The sequence below is a fragment of the Furipterus horrens genome, unplaced genomic scaffold, assembly GCF_987537825.1.
Source record: "Furipterus horrens unplaced genomic scaffold, mFurHor1.1.pri manual_scaffold_10, whole genome shotgun sequence".
Lineage (NCBI taxonomy): Eukaryota > Metazoa > Chordata > Mammalia > Chiroptera > Furipteridae > Furipterus > Furipterus horrens.
The window spans coordinates 1,947,321-1,969,391 of NW_028327180.1; the positions used below are offsets into that span (position 1 = coordinate 1,947,321).

The window sequence follows — 22,071 nt, forward strand, 5'->3', positions numbered from 1 at the left end:
CAACAGCCAGGTTTGTGCGTCTTATTCTGGGCTCCCAACGACACAGGGTGACTGAGGGCAGGGCAGCTGTTTCAGAATCGCCGCCGAGACTCGGGAACACAGCGCTACCACTCCGAGGCCTCCCGCCCGCGTGCGTCCGGCGACGCTGTGGAGTGAGGGGAGCGCTGGGGGTCCACTGTAACCACCACCACGGTGTCCCCTTGGAGTGCGCTGTGAGCCTCAAACCCCGACACCCTGCCCCGCCTCCCTTCCCAGTCACGTCTGTTTGCATGCCGGTCCCTCCTAAGGAGAACGCGCGTGGGCCCCAGCGGCCCAGCCCGGTAACCTGGCAAGCAGTGCGGTCTCTCAGGTGTCGGTCTCGTGAGGGTCTTCTGGACCCCGCGTGTCTGCCCCTGGATGACAAGAGCGACTCACGGTCCCCGAGATCGGCTGAAAGGGACCCGGGGTCAGTAGTGTTTCCGCTCCTGAACACGCCTTTGTTTTAAACCGGCCCCCGGAGGGAGCGGGCCGGTGAGGTCAGCTCGGGCCGTTCCACAGAGCGCGACAGAAGCGTGTCATCCCGCTGCGCTGACGGCGTGGACGACCCTGCCCGCGCCCCCCCCCCCCCCCCCGGCAGTGCAAGAGCGCGGGTGTCTGTCTCAGGGGGCTGCAGGGGTAATCACCAGCCTGTGCCGCCCCCGCCCCCACGTAGAAATAACAAAATAAAAAGGCCTCGTAGGGAGGATGTTAACAAACTTCATTAGAGGGATGGCGCGGGAGAGCCCAGGCTCTTCCCCCATTTTTATAACGACAGAGCACCAGGGGCGTTCTTAAGGCTACAGAGTGACTTTTCCGTTAGTACCCTTTCTTGGGGAAAGGAGGAGACGTATGTCTTATTTTCGCGTCTGTGTCTACAGAGCCTCAGGCCGGCCAGAGAGACTGCGGGAGCCGAGTGGGCAAGGGCCGCCGTCCCCCCGCCCTCAGCTGCCCGCCTCGCCGTGGATGTTGTCCACGTGCACCTTGAGGTAGTCGTTCCTGGTGAACTTCTTGTGGCAGAACTGGCACTCGGCCAGCGGCCGGTTGGGGTTGTGCGTCATCTTGTGCCGGATCAGCATCTTCTTCAGGCTGAAGGCCAAGTCGCACACCTGGAAGACACCAGAGGCGGTGGTCATGCCACGCGGAGGAGCCCGCAGCCCGCAGAGCACCGCGTGGGCACGGGCCTCGGGCCACCCCTGCTGCCGGGACGGGCCGGCAGGCGACGCTGGAACTGAACACCCCGCTCCTGGGTAGCGAGAGTCGATGACAGTTCCCGGGGGTCCTCCGCCCGTCACGCGCGGCCTCTGGACCCCGGCCTCCCTCCCCGCCCCCCCGCCGCCGTGGGAGCGAGGAAGGAAGCGTGCGGGAAAGAAGGCTGAGGGTCCGCGTGGGGACGGGGTCGTGCGAACCGGAACGCAGAGAAGCACCGCGCTCGCCCGGCGTGCCTGCGGCGGGAGGACGTGACTTCACAGCCACCGGGAACTGAGGGGGGCGCGGGCCCCGCTGGTGAGGACAGGGCGGGACCGACACCACGCAACGCGCTCCCTGACAAAGCGGCAGCAGCAGCACGTGGGCTGGAAAGAGCGGACGCTGCTCTTATTTATTTCCATGCGTTGGGGGGCGTCGGTTCGCGACGTCACATAAATGTGACATCGTACACGTGACAGAGGCCCGCGCTCGCTCACTCACACGCGCGCACACACGTGCACACGCTCCGGGAGGGCAGGGCCCCACTCACGTCGCACTGGAACGGCTTCTCCCCGGTGTGTGTCCTCCGGTGCTCGTCCAGGCCGCGCTTCTGGCTGAAGGCCTTGCCGCACTCGGCGCACGGGTACGGCTTCTCCTGCGGTCGGGGGGGGCCCCGTGAGTCCCTGGCCGCAGCAGGTGCGCAGGGGGCCCCGCCCGGGTGTCAGCTCCTGGGGACACAGCCGCCCTCACCCCTGCCGGACGGTCTGCAAGCCCCTGGCTCGGGCAGCCTGGCCCCCATGCACGGCAGGCTGCCTGCCGGTCCCGCGAGAAGCCGCGCGGGCTAAGGGAGGTCCCCCCGGGCAGCCTGGTGTTCGCGTCGGCACCGGGAGCCTCGCAGTCAAAGACCCTGCCTGTTTATTTCCTGCCTTAGGGCTCTTGGTCAAGCCTTGTTTCAAGTCGGAGCTCCAAACACGCTTGAGGGAGGCTCCGGTTGGACTGCAAGGAGAACTGTTTCTCAGCCAGAAATCGCCCCGAACAGTCACACGTGCTGAGCAGCCCCGTCTGGCCAATGCAGAGGACGTCTAGTCCCTGGTGTCACCAGGAGCCTCGCCCTTCTGGGGCCCCAGCACGGTGGTGGTGGGCCCCACAGCCAGAGTCCCCTGTCACCATGAGAAACCAAGTCCAAGGGCTGCTGACACTGGCAGCCGCCCCGCAAGGTGCCACCCCGAGTTTCCAAAGGCCTCCGCGCCATCATCCCTGTCCCGTGTGCTGTGACCTGACCTCGTCCTGTCTTTCCCGCCGTCACAGAATCTTTCCTCCAGGCTCCGAATCTGACCGGCAGGGTATGATCAGCCCTGTGTGTAATGCCGCTTCTGCACGGGACACGCGGCACGCACTACACATGTAACTCATTAGCTGGGTTTAACCAGACACCAAGTGATTAGCTTCTTGATTAATTCTGCTTCTGAACGATTACACAGTTTAACTGACAAATAGCTTGTCCTTTGTCATCATGACTGGGGGGCCGTGACCAAATGGGGGCAGTCTGTCCGTCAGCTGGCCTGTAATCGATCAAAGGCAGAACTAATCAGGTCTAATCAGCCCAGCTTTGACTGCACAGCGCTTGGCAGGACTGTTACTATCTACGCTACCCAAAGGGAAACCTTAGACAGTTCTTCCCTGCATAATAACTAGCTGTTATTCAAATCTTACAAAACACGGCGAATCGGATAAATAGGGACATTTTATAAGGGAAAAAAATTAGGCTCACCATTTTAAAAGATTATAAAACAAACTTTGAAATATAAATTATAACAAAAATATAAGAGAGTATATGGGGAAGAAACAGAAGAGTAAATATAATGGAAGTACAGAGGAGGCAGGGACGAGATAAATGTGTGCCCACAGACACATGTGTTCACCGCTACACACGTGTCCGAGGCCACAGCACTGGGTTCTGAACGACCATCAGAACGGAAGCCGGGGTGCAGACGGTCAGAGCCGCCAGGGCACGCCCTCTTCCCCGTCCAGTCCCGCCGGCGGCATTTTGGTTGGTTGTGCCCTGAACGCCTTGCCAATGCCTCTGTTCGAGAGCGTCCCTGGCAAGTGCTCAGCAGGACAGCCTCAGCCTCTTCCTCTTGTTCAGTATTAAAAAGTTACAATCTACTTATTCGAAGTTTCTCAAGTAGAACTCCTGTGATTCCTAATAAGTGTGTCCCAGTTCCAAGAATGGGGACCCTTTGGGGGTGCGGGTCTTTGTTTCTTTCATTGTTTTCTTTGAAAAACATCCCCCAAATGTCCATCCTAAATATAAACCCATAATTTCCGTGGCGTCGCCTTTTTTTCTCATGTGAGGCTAAATATTGTTCTCAGTGAGCGTCGTTTTCACAACCGGCAGGAGGGAGACAGAGGCCGCCTTACCCGGGTGTGGGTCCGAATGTGCATCTTCAGCCCATCGTTCTTGCTGAACCCCTTCTCGCAGTAGGGGCACTGGTACGGACGCTCGCCTGCAAGACAGGGGACGGCGCCGGGTCAGACGCGCGCAGCACAGGGCGGGCACGGGCCGCCGGCCCCTCCCGCATGCAGGCCCGGGCCCACGTGCTCCGTCCGTGACCTGCACAGCAGGGCCCATGCGCCATGGCAGCGTGGACTGAGGGCCGGTTGTCCCTCTCGCAGACGGGGACCCGCCCGGAGCACGTCCAGGACTCAGGAACAAGCCACAGTCCCCGGCAGCAGGCCTTGTGACTCTTCCTTTCAATCCTTGAGCGGAAAGGAAATCTCCTAATCTGTGAAAAGGATTTTATATGAATCAATGTATTAACAAGCTATTTATACCCATCAGGGAGTCCCGCATTGCTCATTCTGAGTGTCTGTAATTGTGCCGCCGATACTTTGCTTCTGTTTTATTTCTATTGATTGGTTTTAGAAAGAGAGAGAAAGAGGGGGAGAGGGAGCCCGAGGAAGAGCGACACCGACGTGTTTCCCGCTTGCTCCTGTGCGCTCGTTGATTCCGGTATGTGCCCCGTCTGGGGGTCAGTCCTGCCCGCTGAGCGTATCGGTCAACCCTCTGACCAACTGAGCCACCTGCCAGGGCCCTGGCACTTGGCTTAAGTTAGGAGGGTGAGTTTCAGAAGAATTGCACTGAATGGGTGGATGTTAAACAGAACCAGTGGTAGTTAAATGACACAATAATTGATCCACACTTTCAGATACAACCAAGCACTGTCCTTGTATGAGCAGAGCTGACCTTCAGGCCGAGCGAACTCTAGGAAGGCAGGGATTTCTTCCTCACCGGGACACGGCCAGCCCCCAGACTCTGAGTTCACTCTGATGCAAGTCCAGACAACTGCTATTTTTTAATATCGCAGGTAGGTTTAGACACTGACTTGATTTCGTTCTGGCAAATCATGATGTTCAGATTTTGACTGTCATGAAAATTAATCTAAAATTAGCCCAGAGCATGGCCAGGACTCAGGAACAAGTGACAGTCCCCAGCCGCAGGGGACTAATGACATGAAGCTAAAAACTCATCTAAGTGGAAATAATAACAACCGCAGCTGCCACACACGAGGCTGCTATTAACCTCTGTTCTGCTGTGCACGGCACTCCCTGCCCAGCAGCAGCGTCATTCCGGCAACAACACTGGGACCCAGGTATTCGTGCCCTGGTTTGCAGAGGGAGAAAGTCGGGCACAGAGAGGGTGAGCAATTTGCTAAAGATAGCACAGCTGCTGGGTGGTGAAATCAGAATGTAACCCCTAACTCTGCGCCATCCTGTTCATTAATAACACGGCCATTAACTAAACGTACTGACAGAAACTCTGCTCCGGAGGTGACAGTCACCATGAACGGCCTTTCTGCCTGGCAGACGGAGACATCCATTCTAAGGGATCCAAGCTCATCAGGGAAAAGTGGGGGGTGGGGGCGGGCAAGGAATGTGCGTTGTGTGTCGAAGCAGGTCCTGCCCTCATGGGACCCTGAGCCATGAGAATGACACGCAGGTGACCGTGTCTGACACTGAGCGGTCCCGGCACCGGCTCCTGTCACGGGAGGTGAGGCTGCCGGGGGGCAGATGGAACGCGCACAGCCGCAGAGGCCCCGGGCCGCGGGTGCGGCAGCAGAATGGGGCTCACTTAGCGAGGAAATGGCGGGGAGGCGAACTACGTCCTGGCGGTCAGGACGGTGCGCGTCCATGCGTGCCGTCTTCAAACCCGTCCGGGAACCCACAGAAACATGATGCCAACGGGGAAAGGGTCGGTTTTAGGCTGATTTTAAAAAGCGTCGCCAAGCGGATCTATTCATCATCACGCAGATTTTCTGAGCGCCTGCGTCTTCTCGTTACTGCCCGGGGCCCGGGGACAGAGTTGTGGACACGTCGGCAAAACCGCTGCCTCGCCCACCGTTCCAGTGCAAAAGAAAGGCAAGAGAGATGTGCGCTACTTTCTGACATGAGAAGTGGCAGGAATGAAATGAGACCAAGGGTCCGGTTTAGGAAAGACCTCTGTAGGAGGGGCAGAAGAGGGGCCGAGCTAATAGCCAAGGCCACCAGAAAAGGCAGAAGGCCGGAATGAACGTGGTTCCCTGACGCCAGCCGAGCACTGTCCGAGCACACGACTTACACGCCGACGCCCGGCACCGTCTGGTCGTGCTGGGGCTGCCTCCACGTCCTCGTGGCCGGCCCACCTGAGAGGCGGGGCACGGTGGCGAATGTTCAGAAAGGGCTCGGCCTTCCACGGCGGACACCTGGATGCCACCTGGAACACCTCCCCAGAGCCGAGCCTGGTCCCCACACAAGTCACCCGGCATCTTTGACAACGAAGTGCCCTGTGGCAACAACCATGCCCTGGCAGATGTGGCTGAAAGCAAGAGGGAAAACATGGGAGTCTAGGTTAATGTACGTCATTAGAAGATTAACTTGCCAACGTGACCATTGTTTTAGGTCATGTAATGTTAATTAAAGACATGACGAGAACTGTGGCCCTCACCGAAGGACTGACCTACTGATATTCAAACAGCATCTTCACTTCGTGGAGGGAACCAAGTGTGTTCATGAGACAAGGACCCTAAAGCCCCTGAATACTGTCAATCCAGCCACGGCCACGGCGCCCCCTCAATGTCCAACCCCCAGCCGCAGATCCTTTCTAAAGGTCTGTGTTTAAAGAACATAAAATCAATGAAGAAAAGTCTTGTAAACCTGGATATTCTTAAATTAGGTATCTTGAGATTCTTAAATTAGACCATGGACTTAATTTAAGAAATACATTTGACTGCTTGGTCAGAAGGCTCAGAAGATCGTATTTCATTTTATGCAAATAAACACATCGACTGGAACAGATTAAGAAATAATGGCCATGATCAACTCTGAAGATAAAATATGTAAAAAAAAAAAAAAAGTTAAATGGTAAGTTTTATCTACCAAAATTTAGAAAGGAAAGTGTACAGAAAATAATCCCTATGCTTTGAAAAATCTTTAAACAAGCAGGAAGGGTTAATACATAATGTACACATTTTAAGAGATTTTGATTAAAATAAAAATGGACTATATTCAGACATTTTAATAATTTTAACTTTTATTTTGTCAGTCAGTATATTTTTAAAAGCTATGCAGATTTCAGAGAACTCTCATAATTCTCTGAAAAGATGAAAAGATTTACCTACACGGGAAAGGAAATTTAAAATGAAATAAAGTTAAAACTCTTACTTTCAATGGATCCAAATTAAATAACGTTTAAGTAATTAAATAATGCTTAAAGACAGAGTCATAGTTTTACATTCTACTTTTGAGTTTTCTAACGAAAATCAATTTTGGAAATGGCAACTTCCAAATGAAAAAAAAAAAGGCCTCACTAGTGTATTTTCATAAAAAGTAGTCTGCAAGGTTCCAAGTGGCTGCACTTGAAAAGAGATGCACGAAACGGAATTCTTTAGAAGAACTTTGTATATTTCTTTTCAACACGTATCACAGGACAGGCTTAGTTTGCTTTTCTGGACTAAGGAAATTGTCCTAGAACATCAAGGTGGCTCATGCTAAATGAAAATTAAGGCAGAAATGTAATTGTGCACGCACCGCCCAGTCGCTTTCCTGGGTTCCCCCGCCCCCGGCCCCCCCGGAGAACCTGCCCAGAGCAGACCGCGGAGGCAGGGGAGCGCTGCACTGACCCATGAGAGCCCAGCACGTCCACACTGGGCACTTTCCTACGGACGGAAATGCTTTCTTTTCCTGCAGCAACAAGAGCCACGGGACCTCGCCAACCCCACTGCCCCCCACGTGGTTCCTCCTGGAACGCTGCCGTTAACCCCGTCCTGCAGAATCTCGCTCGATCGGCAGACGTGAAACCCAAGGACACCATCTTGAAAGAAACAACAAAATCTGAACTTGACATTCACTCCTGAAATATTTCCTGAGACACCCTACCCGTAAAAATTTGAAGTGCTCACTACTGTAAGGAAGTGAGCAATAAAATATAATAATTGAGAACTGACTGAATGAGGGACCCTGACTTCTCGAAATGCTTTTACCCCTTGAATCAAAACAAACCAAGTCTTTTTTTTTTTTTTTTTTTTTTTTAATGCCTGGCTCTATGGATGGAGCTACTAGAAAGTGAAAGACATGTCCTTTTTCTTAGAAAGCTTACGGTTACGGCACCGCTTTGCCACTTTGAAGTGAGGATCACCGGGGAGCAGGAGGATTGGGGGTCCACGTGCTACTAACTCTCTCGTCTCCAAGGACCAAGAGCCAGATGTATTTACAGGTTTGAAGGCAAAACAAAACCCGAGTTTCACTGATGCAAACGAAACAGAATGAGATTCAGAATAAAAAGAGGGTAGAGCTAACAAACACCCTGAAAATGTAATTGTCCAGGGAGAGAGCGTAGAGGATTCCCCACTGAGGACGCCCTGGCTTTGGCCGGCCAGGGGTATAAGGCTGCCCATTCCCCGTCATCGCCCTGAAGCGGGCGCGGCACACACAGGAGAGGCCTCTGTCGCCCGGGGTGGCGGGAGCAAAGTGGGAGCGGCACACACAGGAGAGGCCTCCGCACCCTCAGGTCCCCGCGAAGCTTCAAGCGCGCTGGCCGAGAGAGGAAGGCCACCGGGAGCGGGCCACGCTTCTGCGCGAGGGGAGGCTTCCCAGTCGGGGCGGGCGGCGGGTAGGTGAGGGACGGCCAGGCGGCGACGGTCCTGCTCTGGTCGGGAAGCCGGGCTTTGGCTGGGCAGTCATCCACACGTGCGTCCCCCAGCTCTACGGACCCCGACCAGCAGTCTCGCAGGACCAGTATTTAGGGGCACAGACTGCGCACCGCGCTCAGCCGAGGGACGGAGCAGCCACGCCGCAGGTCCCTGCGCCCGGGGCCTCCTGGTCACAGAGCCAGCGCGGAAGGATCGAGACCATGTGACTGAGCAGCAGGAGACCCAGAAAGGGACTCCCTTCCCCTAAAAACTAGAGAAGCTGTAAGCCCTTCCCAGCCCCGATGCCCAGTTCAGAGCTGCAGAGAAAACGCAGGGAGCTGTTCCAGGGCAAACGTGCGCCCAGGCAGGGCCAGCACCTCTGAGAGGAAATCAGACCCCCTTGCTCTTCCCAGACGAAAGGAAAATGGGGGTGTTCCCAATGCCGCAGAGCTGGCCACCCATGTTATCTCCGCAATTAACCCCTCAGAGAACAAATACAGCGAAATACAGCCCCTGTCACCAGAGGAGGACTGTCTAATTCTAACACGAATGTGAAAAACGAACTTTAAATTTCCATTCGTGTTTGTAATTACTCTGTTGTTTATTTTTGTGTTAATAACGGTCACATTGTCATATAGTTATTTATAATTATTTATAGTCGCTGTTTTTTAACAAATATCCTAAAAAGGAATGAATAGCTTCCTTCAGTAAAAGTATCTGAGAGGAGAGAACAATAGTGGCTAAAATCCACACGGAGTCGAACGAAAACAACCTGGTCCTTTATTGCCAAGCTGATCACAGGGGTTTACTAAAAAGTCAGGTGTTTCCCAGGACAGTGATTTATTACCGCGTCCAAACCACCGTGGGCAAGCAGGCCTGGGGCCGAGGCGGCCCAGCCGGTGCCTATTAACCCGGGAAGCTGGTCGGAACTGCAGGCGAGTAATTAACCTTCCGGCCCCGAGCCTTAAAGCCTGAGAAGCAGCTCCTAGGGTTTCTTTCATAATTTACGAACAGCGGACGGCACTGCTGTCAGTCCGTGGATCCCGTGCGGGGTGAACCCCCGTGCTCACTGACCCCACGAAGCTGAGAGCCCCCGGGAGATGGGGCCCCGCTCTTGCAGCCGACCCACAAAGCCGCTGCCGTCCCTGTGGCGCGGGAACCCCGATGATGGATGACAGAGCTGCCGGCCAGGCCCCGGCCGCAACGGGCACCGTACTGACGGCGACAGCGGCCCCTCAGCTGTGTTCCCAGGGGACCTGCACACTGCCACCAGCGGGGACAGGAAGAGATGCTGACGGCGACACTGGTGTATCCGGGCGTGTGCCCACCTGCAATGGCACCCAGCAGGCGCGGCAGGCAGAGCGCAGCAAGGGGGCCGGTGCGGCGCGCTGTGTACGCGCCTTCCCATCTCCCTCGAACGACGCCGCGAGGCCAGCACTGCGGGGCTCAGTTTTCAGACGCGGAAACGAAGCTTGGAAGAGACCAAGCGGTGGCCCGGAGAGATGAAGCCATTTCCCGAGGCTCAGGCCCGGTGGAGGCACATAAAACGGAGCTCGGAAGCCGGTGGCGGCGCTCCGGGGCCCAGACTCCGACTGGGAACCAGCATCAGGTGCCGAGGGTGTGCAGGGGTGACTGTGTGGGGGGAGAGCTTCTCTGGGTGGGGGGGGGAGCTTCTCCGGGGGTGGCGTCAGGGGCTCAGACTCTCAGACCACAAGTAGCAAACCGCACGCCCTGAAGCTTCCAAGTCAAGCTTATTATCCTCAGTTGGCTGGTGGCCAAGGCAATGCCATCACACGTTGTGGGAGGAATGTATGCGATCCCACGGAAAGTTCAAGTTCAAGGGCAGCGGGAGGGGCTGGGCGGCATCACTAAGGAATAAGGGAGGAAAACGCCAGCCATGCACGCGGAGGCCTTGGCCAAGGGCTGGGTGCGCCACACGCAGGCTGGGCAGCGTCCGCCGAGCGCCGCATCTGGTGGGTGTGGGCCCGGTGCAGACGCTTGAACCAGCGACTGGCGGACATTCCTTTCTACTCTCAAAGTCAGGAATGTTATATTTTAATAACCAATAAAAGCAAATGTCTTGTGCCTAATTATGAAGAATGGCTTGATTTAGAGGATAGATACAAAGTTATGAAAAATAATATTTCACGCTCAATGGGATAAAAACAAAGCCGTGTCAGACTCTGCCCCACAGTACAGGCTGGTGGGAACGGGAGTGGGGGCTGGGGGACAGATGGAACGGGCAGGAGGCGAGACAGGGTACACCTGGTTCGTTATCTAAGGCAGGAAAGGATGGAGTCAATCAAAACGAGAAGGACCCGGCGACTTTTGAGATGTCTCCTTTAAACTGTCTTAACAAGGACCTCCAACAGCGACGTGAATGCTAAGATTCCTCCCAGAACTCTCAGGCAGGCTGCAATCCAGTCGCTGAGTGGTCACCCTCTTAGAGAATAACCCTCAGTCGTAAGCCGATAAACTAAGGCCCACTCTGAGAGCGCTCCTAGGGAGCGCCCTGCCTTTGACACGACCCGACGCCACCGCCCAGATGGGAAATGGCCGACGGTGCCCGTTGGCAACGAGTCGGCCGTCCCAGCTCCTCCTCATAAAGCGTAGCTGCAGCTACAGAAGAGGATCCGCTTCCCAAAGCACCGCACGGTTTGAATACAATCAAAGTGAAATCGGCCCTTCACCCTCTGGGAAAACCTCGTCGCAGGGCCGTGCACCCAAATGGATGCCAAGTCACTGAAAGGTCGAACCGTCAGTTAACAGTCATTTCCTAGAAATAAAACAAGGACTCTGTCCGACTCTCCAACACTCCAGGGGAAAACCGTGGAGACAGCAGAAGCACCGGCGGTTGTCGGGGCGGGTCTGGGGTGAACAGGCAGGGCCCCGCGGGCGGCGGGTGATGAGGGCGCCGAGTGGCACCAGGACGGACACGTGTGTCCAAACCCACAGAGCATCCAACACCAGGAGTGACCCTGACGCAGCGCGTGGGCCCTGGGGTGTGATGTGTCAGGGCGGCTGCTCCGTAACAAGCACACCCCTCGGGCGTGTAGGGGGCGTGCCTGTCGGGGGAGGGGCGCACAGGAAGCTCTCTGTCCCCTGTCCTCTGCTGTGAGCCTCCAGTGGCTCTAGAATATAAAGTCCGTTTTTAAGAAAGAATCAGTGACACTGAACAGAATGGTCCTTTCCTCCGCGCGCCACTGCCCACTAGAGAGTGAGCAAACGGGACGTTCGGTTTTTTAAACACCTTCCATTTGGCTCCAGAGCATGAAACTTCCAAACCCCTGCAATCCGGTTAGGCTTTTAGAACTTCAACCCCCCTTTCATACTGGGGGACGTGCAGCGTGTTGTAACCCTTGTGTTCACGGTAATAGCTGTGCAGCCACGGAGAAGGGACTACACAGAGATAACATAGGATCTGAGGTCAGAAGGTTTACATTGTATTTTCCTGACCAGACAGGCCATGACATTACTTCCTTGACTGGACAGGCCGTGTGCTTCTCAGGATCTCAGCTTTGTTGTGGAAAGCGAGCGTGGCCTTGGAAACCGAGCACGTGCTGTGGAAGGAAGGGACCCCCGAGGGAGGCCCGTCTGAGGGAGTCCCCCTCCTTCCTCAGCTGGTGAAAGCCAGGGGCCTGCTCTGCCCCGAGCGCGGTCAGGGACAGATGAGCACGTGCCGCGTCCCAGTGAGGGGAGAGCCGTGTGGAGTGGGCAGGACGCCTCCCCATCTCTCCCGGCTGAGACCACGCAGCAGGCTGGGGGCTCGGACAGCCTGCCTGGCTGGCTGTGATTATTCCAGCTGCTACGGGGTCGACCTCCTCACACCAAAGGGACGGGCTTCTGTTGTCTGGGGTAACCTGGGACGCCCCGGGATGGCTCCGTGAGAGGGCATGAGCACGCAGGTGCTGAACGGGCAGCGTGGCTCGTGGAGCGTCACGTCCTTGCCACAAAACGGCTCCCCGACAAATGGCAGCCGTTCGGACCTGCATATTTGGTAAACTCGGGTAGGAACGAGGTGAGCCTGTCGTTTCAGGAAGGAAGGGAGGGAGGGAAGGAGGAATTTTCACCAAACACAAGAATTAGAGAAATCAAGCAAAATTTAGAATGGAGGAAGCCTTGCATCTGCCACCACATGCTTGAGGGTAGACTTGCCAAATGACAGAGACCCCGGACAAAGACCTGGTCACTCGGCGAGACAACATTTTCCAAATGATCTGTCTGTGCATCGTGTCACGGAATCACACGTGGGGAAAGGCTCCACATGCAGGTCATACCCATGATTTTCAGCGTAACAGACAGGGGAACGTTCATGGGGTGCTGTGAGGTCCAGGCGACAGTGCCTTTAGAGAAGCACCCCTTTCTGAGTTTACAGGAGGCATTTTTAAGAGTCGGCCCCTCGCCGTCTAGAGAACGTGGACCTGCTCTCCTCTCCTCTGCCCATTCGAATGGTGTACAACTTAAGTCACGGTTACGTCCCAGCCAGGCCGTGATCGCACGATTTCCACGTTAGACATTTAATTTAGTTTGAGGAGGTTACTTAGGCAAAAATTGTCTAGAGAGAAAGACAGGATTTCACAAAACTCTAAGGGAGAGAACACGGCCAAGATTCCTAACTTGGGAGATACTGTGTAAGAGTGCCGTGTTCCTCTTCTGGAAGAATGTTGTCAGTTTTACCCCGGGTGCCGCCACTCACCTGTGTGGCTACGGATGTGGACTCTCAGCGTGCCGCTGCTGGCGAACTTCTGGCCGCAGTACGGGCAGATCTTCTCCTTTTCTCCCGTGTGTGTCTGCGTGGGGTGGATGAAGAAGAGTTGAGGACACAGGCAGAGAACGAGGTCAAGGTGACTAAGCGCCTCTGACCACGGCACATCCATTTTCCCCGGATTATGTTTCATTCAATGATTTAATATCACAATGAGATTTTAAACCATTTATCACGGGTATTCCCACTGGGTCAAAAACCCCTTTAGAACCACGCGTTAGTGTTCATTTGACAATAACTCTGTGGTTGACTTCTGAAGCCTTTACGGAGCTCCCGACCCCCAGTCAGGACAGTGCCCTCAGGGCACGTCCGTGATGTCACAAATGGCTGGGTTTTATTCTTTCTTATCTTCTTTATCGAATCATGCATCGAAAGAGGAAGGCAATACCATCATCGCTGAGCAGTAAAGATTCAGAAGAGAAAGGTCCTTAGTTCAACCTTTGGAGACAGATTGGCAAGGCCAGACACCCACATCAAGGTCACGCACATCTACGTCACCCACATCAGCGTCACCCTCGGGCGCAGTCACTTCTTCACGTCCCTCGGTGGCTATGCCAACAGGCAGAAGACCACCCCCCTCCCAGTCATCTCAAGTCAACACTAAAACCTTTCACTTGTGTGTGTGGCAGTAAGAACCTTGCTATTTAAAATATGTGCTTAAAATGTACGCATGTAACAGATGAAGGTGACCTGCTGATTTGCTCAGGGTAATCTGCGTCACACAGAAAGGTGACCTCCAAGTCACTGTGAGTAGAAACGTCATTTGAGCTGAGCAAACCCTGATCAAGACCCTGCTCTGGACAGGAAAGCCCGGGCCCTCGAGATCCGAGGGGAAGACAGCCCACCGCAGTCCCTGAAGAGCTCAGCCTGGTCCTGGGGTGGCCGAAAGGTTTGTTACGTTTTTTTCATGCGATGGCTGGAGGAGCGCTTAGTTGTCTTTAACTTCTTTTGAAACTATTTTGTTAGATTGTATTGTGACAGCTGTCACATGAGCCTTCATTTTAAAAAAGCATCAAAACTGATGAATTTTTGTGCAACCATTTTAACATTGAGGATGGAAGAAAATACGCAACGTTTTCAGCATATTATGCTCTATTATTGCAAGAAAGGGAAAAACGCAACTGAAGCCCATAAAGAGATCTGAGCAGCGTGTGGAGAAGGAGCTGTGACTGATCGAACGTGTCAGAGGTGGTCTGCGGAGTTTCCTGCTGGAGATCTCTCGCTGGACGATGCTCCACGGTCGCGTGGACCAGCTGAGGTTGACAGCGGTCACATCCGGACATTCATTGAGAACAGTCAGTGTTCTCCCACGTGGGAGAGAGCCGACTCACTCAAACTATCCAGATCAATAAAGTTATTGGTGAAAATGAAAAACGTGTTTTTATTTTATGGAAAAAAAACTAAATGGACTTTTTGGCCAACCAATACCTTCTAAATTAGCTTCAAAAACTACAAGTATTAAGGCCCTTCATAATTCCCATTAAAACACCCGTGTTCATATAAAAAACGAGGCGCTCCCACCCACGGAGCCTGTGACTGCGTCAGCAGCTCAGGGCTGTGCGGCCACACACGTGACTCCAGGTTCACTGTCACGTGAAAACTTGTCTTTTCTGAAAAGGGGAAGACATGCGCTGCAGAGCTGAAGTGAGTCATGCATTCCTTATCTGTCACTTGGAGTAACCGTGCTGATAAATGACCATAAAATGGCCGACCCCGCGATAACACACGTGCCCACGTGGCCTAAGCATGTGCCCACGCGAACGCACTGCCACCACGACTCACTTTCTTGTGGCTCCTCAGCACGGACGGGGTCACGAACGCCTTATTGCACAGCTCACAGCGGTGCTTCTTGTGCCTCTCGTGCACCACCTGCACGTGCACGTTCAAGGTGTCCTTCCGCTTGAAGGTGGCTTCACAGTGATGGCACTTGAAGGTCCTCTCACCTGAGCGGTAAGAAGCTGCGTCAGGGAAAAGCGAGCAGCAGCCGCAGGTCCCGCCCACTGCCCCGTGCACACCGGGGGTCGTCCTGTCCCCCCCAAGTTTGTGTCAGAGCTCTGACAGCTTCTCGTCACCTAAAAGCTCGTTTTTTTCACAACGGACGTCAGTTCTGTCTGCTGAGTCACGTGTGACCAGGGAAGCCCCTCGGTCCCCCCTCCTGGGAAGTGCGGGGCTGAATTCACTCCCCCGGGTACCGTGGGCTTCACGTTCCCAGGGCAGGGGCTGGGGGGCGAAGGAAGCCGAGTCTCGTGGTGACGGAGGGCCTCCGTCACGCAGGGTGCGGTGTGTTGAAGGCCTTTCCTGTCTCCGCTCAATCCCATGACTAACGCTATGGCCTCGGGGCGGCCGGGGACGGGCCGGCCTGGCCACAGGCGCCGGCTGGGAGGGAGGGCCCGAGGACAGACAGACAGACAGACGCGGTCAGAGCAGCCTGCCCGTCACGGGACGGGGGGCCGCACCTACTCCTGGCTCAGCACGATCTCGGGAACTTGGTCTCAGAGAGTTTGGGGGTGCAGAGCGGGGTGCCCAGAGTGGCAACTCCCCATTTACACCCTGGAGCCCCGGGTGCCTTCTCTCATGGAGAGACCTGGGCCTGCAGGGGAAGCACCCCCAGAGGCTGTGCCCAGGGCATCTGGTCCTTCATAAACGTCCACAGCTGCTGTCTCTGTAGCTCTCGTCACACCTACGTCCGACTTCTGGTGTCCCTTTGCAATGCCTTTTAAGCCACGAATATGCGCCATCAGAAGACAGCGACACCTCCCAGGAAGTGACGAGGTGCCCGCAGCCCCCGACCGTATGAGGAAGACAGACTGGTACTTGCGACAGTCTCCTGGGCACCGATTCACACACTCACGTCCTCCATCTACGTAAGAGGTGACCTCAGCTCTGACCTTCTGACACCCCCCTCCACTGGAGCCAGCACACAGAGGGACGGGGGCGCCACGTTCCATTCCACACGCGAGCACAGTCTCTCCTCCGGCACCTCCACCCTCAGCTTCAAACCGACGAGAGCCGATAGGCTGAAGTCCCAGCTAGTCCATCCCTTCTCCTGAAACTTCCTCGCTGGCATTAGAAATAAAATTTCTTCTTTCCAAAGAAAAGCTTCCTGAGCATCAGGTCAAGCTTATACGTTTTCACAGTCAGCACAAACCAGGCTCCCCGTCTGCATCCCCGTTCTGAGAGCCACTTGCCGCAGAACGGTTATCTCCTTGCTCAGGTGACAGCCGGGCGGATGGGCCCGGCCCGCGGCTGCGTGGCAACACTGGCTGATGAGAGGTCTAGCCGCTCCTCACCAGGAGGATGCAAAGCCACGCTCCGGGCGTCCCCAGGGCTGCAGGGTGACCGCACAATCTTGTCTGTGGGCCAAGACGCATCTCATTGTCCCCGTGACCCTCTGCTTCATGAAAACTTCAACAGCTGTACCATTCTGATGTTCAGGTTCAGGGGACCCCCGTATAACACGGTTGTCGGGTTCCTAACCGATGCCGTGGTGTGTGAATCCGGGTCACACGGAACAAAGAGCTCGTACAAAAAGGGGGCTTAGAGCCAACCAATAAAAAAAAATAGTATTATATTTGTATAATGAAGAGAAATAGCTTTATTGGAGCACTTTTCATCCACAGCGTTACATCCTAATATGCATTTAGTGATGTTTCCTTCGTTGTCACTACTGAGCTCCGTTAGCCGAGCGCGTTTTGTTTCTGACCAGAGACCCTCATCCTCTGAACGTCCTTCAGCGTCACCTCGGTCTCCGTGCTCTACTTTTTGCAAAGAGTGTGTGACTTTAGAGGCTTGCTTTTAGCTGCGAGGCCGTTTTATTATAAATCTCACCGTACGGCGCTGAGCACTTTGAAGTTCTCCCTTAGACTCCGGGCTCCTTCCGGCGCAAGGACCCACATTCAGGAAGCACGACCGTGCGGCTGAGTCTGGGCCTTCCTTCCCGCTTTCCAGAGTGAACGGTTTCGCTGCCTCGTCTCCATCGGGGCTCCCGTCCCCTGCGCTGTCCTGGCACGTTCCAGGGGTCGCTTCCACCCAGAACGCTCCGTCGGCTGCTCCTTCTCCCGGCAGCTCCTGGGTCTCCTCCACAGCCACGCGTGTGCGAGCGAGACCATGGGACGGAGGGGCCGCGTTTGCGGGGGCACCTGCACTTCTATTGACCAGGGAAGCTTTCTTCCCAGATCCCGTCTTATCTGTGCAATCAACTGTCAGGACACAGTGATTATTCTGCTGCCTCCGAAACATCACAGATGTGATCAGCAGTAGAACTTTTAAGTGTAGGGCTGTTTTACTGATTAAAGTGCTTGAATTAAAAGCAGGAAGTAGAAACGGGATGACGCTAGATCCCTTTCTTCTTGAATCTGAGATGCCACAGTATAGGAAATCCCTGGTTACTTTAACGTCTCAACAGTGAACCCCCTTGAAGGTTCAGCTGAGCAGAAACTTCCTTCTCTGAAACAGTTGTGTCCTTCAGTGACAGGGCTGTCACGTGCTGTTCTAAAGGCAGCTCCCGGCCTGACTGCCAGACAGGCTTCCCCTGTGTCGGTGTGCGTGACACAGGGACCCCTCACGTACCGCGGGTGTCACGGTCCAGAACCCCTGTGACAGGTGACAATCCGCGAGGCAGGAGCCTTACGTTTATTTTAGTATTTATATGTATCTTAAGGCTTTATAAACCCTTCCCACACACTTATAAACCGTTCCCAGTCCCTTATTAACCTTTCCCACACTTTTATAAACACTGCTTATGTTCTTAATCATAGTCTACACTCTTAAACCTACGTCACTTTAACAACATACGTATACAGTACCACAAAATCCCGTGATACAGCGAAAAATCCGCGATAAATATTTACATATAATATTTTTAAAACCCCGCGACACAGTGAGGTCATGCTAAGTGAACCGTGACATAGAGAGGGATGACTGTAAACCCAGAGGAAAACCGTGCCCTGCAGAGAAGTAAGAAATCGGGGCCGTGCCGCACGCAGGACGAGCGCCAGGCTGGACGTGGCTACGCCCGGCGCCGGCCCGAGGGCGCCCGCCTCCCTTCACACTACGTTGCCTCAGTTCCCCCAAGGAAGAGGTCAAGGTCGAGGCGTCTTCTGACCTCCCCAACCTCCCACGTCGGCGAGCCCATGAAGCTGCCAGAGCCTGACCGTTCACGCCTCGCGGGACGTGCCCACATCTCGATGAGCTTTGCATGCACGTAAGCCCATGAACGGCTCCTTGGATCCAAATGAAACAGTTAAAAAGGACCAAAATGTCTGTTTTAGAACAAACTTCCAAGAAACCTTGCTGAATGCAGGAAATGTTTTTCTGCACAAACGTGAACTAGTGAGAAGACGGGATAGGAAATGAAATGTCTCGTAAAATGACCTTCTGTGGGCAAACAGAGCAAGGACAGAGGACGGGAAGGTGACGTGCCGGTCCCCAGCCCCGTGTGCGCGGCAGACACTCTGCAGGCACGCACGCCCCGGGCAAGGCCAGGAGGGAGCCCCCGCCCCGCACGCCCCGCCGCGGGCCCTCGTCCGCAGGACTCACTGTTGTGGATGAGCAGGTGCCGGTGCAGGGAGAACGGGGTGCGGAACAGGGCCTTGCACTCCTCGCACTGGAACGGCCTCTCTTCCGAGTGGGTCTGCAGACAGAGACACCGAGTCAGGGGGGTGCAGACCTCCCACGTCCTCCCAGCATCGGGGCGCAGGTTCGAGAGGAGAAGAAGGACAGAAAGGGCCGCGGAAGGGATCCTGCCTCTCCTGGTGACCTTCTTGCACCCTAAAGCCATTGGCGCGGATACGCTGTGTTCGCAGGAGGAAGCGGCCGCGCCTTCCGAGGCTCCCGGGAAGGAGACACCCGGCAGGGCTCCCACCGGCCTCCACGCGCACTCGGGGATCTCTCCGGCCCGCCCCTGAGCCCCGCAGCTGCGCGGTCTGAGACGGGAGCCCCTCATCGCTGTGCAGGCCGGGGCTGCAGGCCCGTGTGTCACACCCTCGTCCCCGTCCCCGACATCAGTGGGTGACGTCAGGGCAGTTTTCATCCTGGGTGACGCTTCTCCCCACATTAAACCAGGCATCACGTTGTAATTCACACGAGGAAACGTGCATTCAGTGTTTATTTTGTGTCAGATGCTAACGTTTCCCGCGAATTATTTCACTGAATCCTCGCAGTGATTCGATGAGGGAGATCACGCTCATCGCCCCCAATGACAGGTGAGAAAACCTGGCTCACATGGAAGCAGCTTAAACACGCAACACACAAAATCTCCTGCTGAACAAGGGACGGCAGAAACCCCCCGGCTGACCAAACCCAGAAACCCGACCACAGAGCGAAGCCCGGCTTTCCGTCCCCACAGCACAGACCAGGGAATAACCCGCCCGCCCGCCGCCGACGGCAAGGGAAGGGCGGTGTCGGGAATGACACGGGGCGCCCGTGTCCCAATCAAACACATCACACGGGCGGCGGGTTTTTACGACGCGTGTGGCAGAAACATAAAGGGGCTCATTTAAAGGAAAGTCGCTTTACTGACGACACAGGGGGTCACACATCTGCTTAGCCTACGGGACCCTGTAACACCGGGACACAAGCGTCACCCGCGACAGTGGTGCCGGGGAGAAGGGCGTCATCGCACCTGGTGTCAGTTTTGAAAAATACAGAGAAAGGACGGGAGGAGCACACGCCTAAAAACGAGGGAAAAGTGCAGACATCCAACTGGGTGCCAGGGCGGCCGGCGCGGCTGTGTCCCCGCCCGGGCGCGCGGGGCCGGGTCCAAGGGACGGCAGGCGGCAAGGAGGTGACGAGGCAGGCCCGTCTGAGACGCCAGCAGGCAAACCTACGCAGGCGTCGGTGCGCCTGCCCTTTTGTTTCTGCCTGAAGCTGAAACTGAAATCATAATGTTTCAAATGATTTTTAAAAAGGTGTCTTTGAAACGTACCCCCCAAACACTGAAATGCCCACGACCGACCCTGGCTTGAACGGCGGGTGTTCTTCTCTCTTTCCGTTTCTTTCCTTTCCCCTTTCTTACTTTATTGTAAGAATATAGTACATAACACACATAACCTCCTAAATCTGTGTGACCTCACTGTTTACGTCATTGGTAAGGCTTCCTGTCCACAGTCCGCCCTCAGCACGTAAGCATCTGGGGGTCAAAGTAAATAACAAGTGATGTGCGAAGACAGTGTACACATGGTCCTCACACAGCATGCTCACAGGAGCCACAATCAATAAGCAAATACCAGTCACATCACAAATACATTTTAACATGCAGTTCTAAGATGTCAGGTGTGCTCCGGGACAGTGGACCTGGAAGGAGGGACCGGAGTGGGAGGTGACGGGCACGGGCGTGATGACAATGCGCAGTCACCGGGGACGGGAAAGGGGTGTGGGACCGAAGGTGGTGTCATTCTGCAGAGGGCAGGGCCTTTCGGGGCTGCCTCTGCGTTCCGAACGGGGCAGAGACTACAGAGAGACACAGGGACAACTCTAGGCGTCTGTCATCCACAGAAATGGGAAACTCCAAAAGAGAGGTTATCGGGAGCAAAGAGAATGAAAGGTCATTTTGAGAGTCGTTCACTGGGCCAGAAAGATGCCAGTGAGGTACCCAATAAGCACCGTAAATGGGGGTCTGAAGCTTGGGAGGAAAACAATACGTCCTTTGGAATTCCTCAGCACAGACTTGGCAGCAGAAGTCCTGGCTGTCGCTGGCACAGAGGAGACAGGAGCGGTCCAGCCCGACTGTCCAGGACCCCCCGGGGAGGGGCGCCAGTGCTCAGAGAACCCAGGAGACCCGGCCGCGCAGACTGTGACGGGCACCACAGAGAAGAGCAGTTCAGAGAGGGAAGATGAGCAAGCAGGGCCCACGTCCCAGAAAGAAGGGGGAGAATAAAGGCGCATAATCAGTGCAGGTCTGATGAGGACTGGATGACGCTCTGTTTGTGGGGACAACGGAGGACAGAAACGGGTCCCGGGGTCACAGCCCAAGCAGGGGGTGACATCTCAGCAAGGTCTTCTCCAACTGTTCGAGGGACAGCCCGCGCCAGACCTACAGAACCTTCTTTAAAAGACAGACAATCAGAAATCGCATCAGCGATCAGCAAGGAAAGAACGTGACAATGTAACAAGATTTACCTTCTTGTGGTTCTTGTAAACATTCCTGTGGGCAAACCCCTTCCCGCAGAGCTTGCATTTGTAAGGCTTGTCTTCACTGTGGATGACTTTGTGGGCGCCCACCTGGTCGAGCCTCTTGAAAGATTTATTACAAATCTCACAATTGTAGGGTCGTTTCTCTGTGAAAAAGGAGCGGAGACAATCTCACATCTACATCAAGTAAAGGATAAAAGAGAAACGGCCGTACTTCACATAACGTCTCCTGGAACGGCAACCAAAATGTGAGCAAAACCATGGACGGCACCTCCCGCCCCACCGCTCTGCGTAGGCACGCGCCTGATCACCATAAAACTGCAAGCGTGCTCCTTGTGGCCCGACTTGCAAACTAAGTGTCTACAGTCGCTGGAATAGAGAGATTTGAACTCAATGAAGAAACCCCCCTTCCAAAGGAAAACTCTGCCGACAGGTGTGAGTTGATGTCAGGCCCTCAACCCCAACGCTAGGAGCGGCCCGACGGACAGACGGACAGACGGAGAGGCCGCACCTGCCTCCGGCTGGGCCCAGCGGACCTTGCACAGGCGGGGCTCCTGCGTCTCCGCAGAAACTCACCCTCGGGGGCTTGTGTGAAACCCACGTGTATACAATGTTCGTGGAAGGCTGGCAGCGAGGTGAGAAAATACCATGTGTTTCCAACAGCATCTGAAGGGCACTCGTCACTGTCTCCTACTGCGTTTGCCAAACTATCCGTATCTCCAAAACATTGGGACTTGAATGGCCTCAAGACATAGACAGCCTCAGCTCTGGAAAGAGGCTTCCTTAAGCAAAAATTATTTCCAGAGC

At 55.0% G+C, this 22,071-nt stretch overlaps 1 protein-coding gene across 1 annotated transcript in view; it reads right to left on the bottom strand.

Moving 5' to 3' along the window:
- Nucleotides 1-874: 874 nt before the first annotated feature.
- PRDM5 (PR/SET domain 5) overlaps nucleotides 875-22,071 on the bottom strand; it is a 63,891-nt gene continuing 42,694 nt past the window's right edge. Inside the window, exons 10-16 of the mRNA XM_090288341.1 lie at nucleotides 21,253-21,410; nucleotides 18,673-18,766; nucleotides 14,917-15,077; nucleotides 13,066-13,159; nucleotides 3,625-3,710; nucleotides 1,754-1,858; nucleotides 875-1,124 (exon numbers count right to left, since the gene is read on the bottom strand). Coding sequence (XP_090144467.1) covers nucleotides 960-1,124; nucleotides 1,754-1,858; nucleotides 3,625-3,710; nucleotides 13,066-13,159; nucleotides 14,917-15,077; nucleotides 18,673-18,766; nucleotides 21,253-21,410 — 863 coding nt within the window. The 3' untranslated portion in view covers nucleotides 875-959. The remainder of the gene's footprint in view (nucleotides 1,125-1,753; nucleotides 1,859-3,624; nucleotides 3,711-13,065; nucleotides 13,160-14,916; nucleotides 15,078-18,672; nucleotides 18,767-21,252; nucleotides 21,411-22,071) is intronic.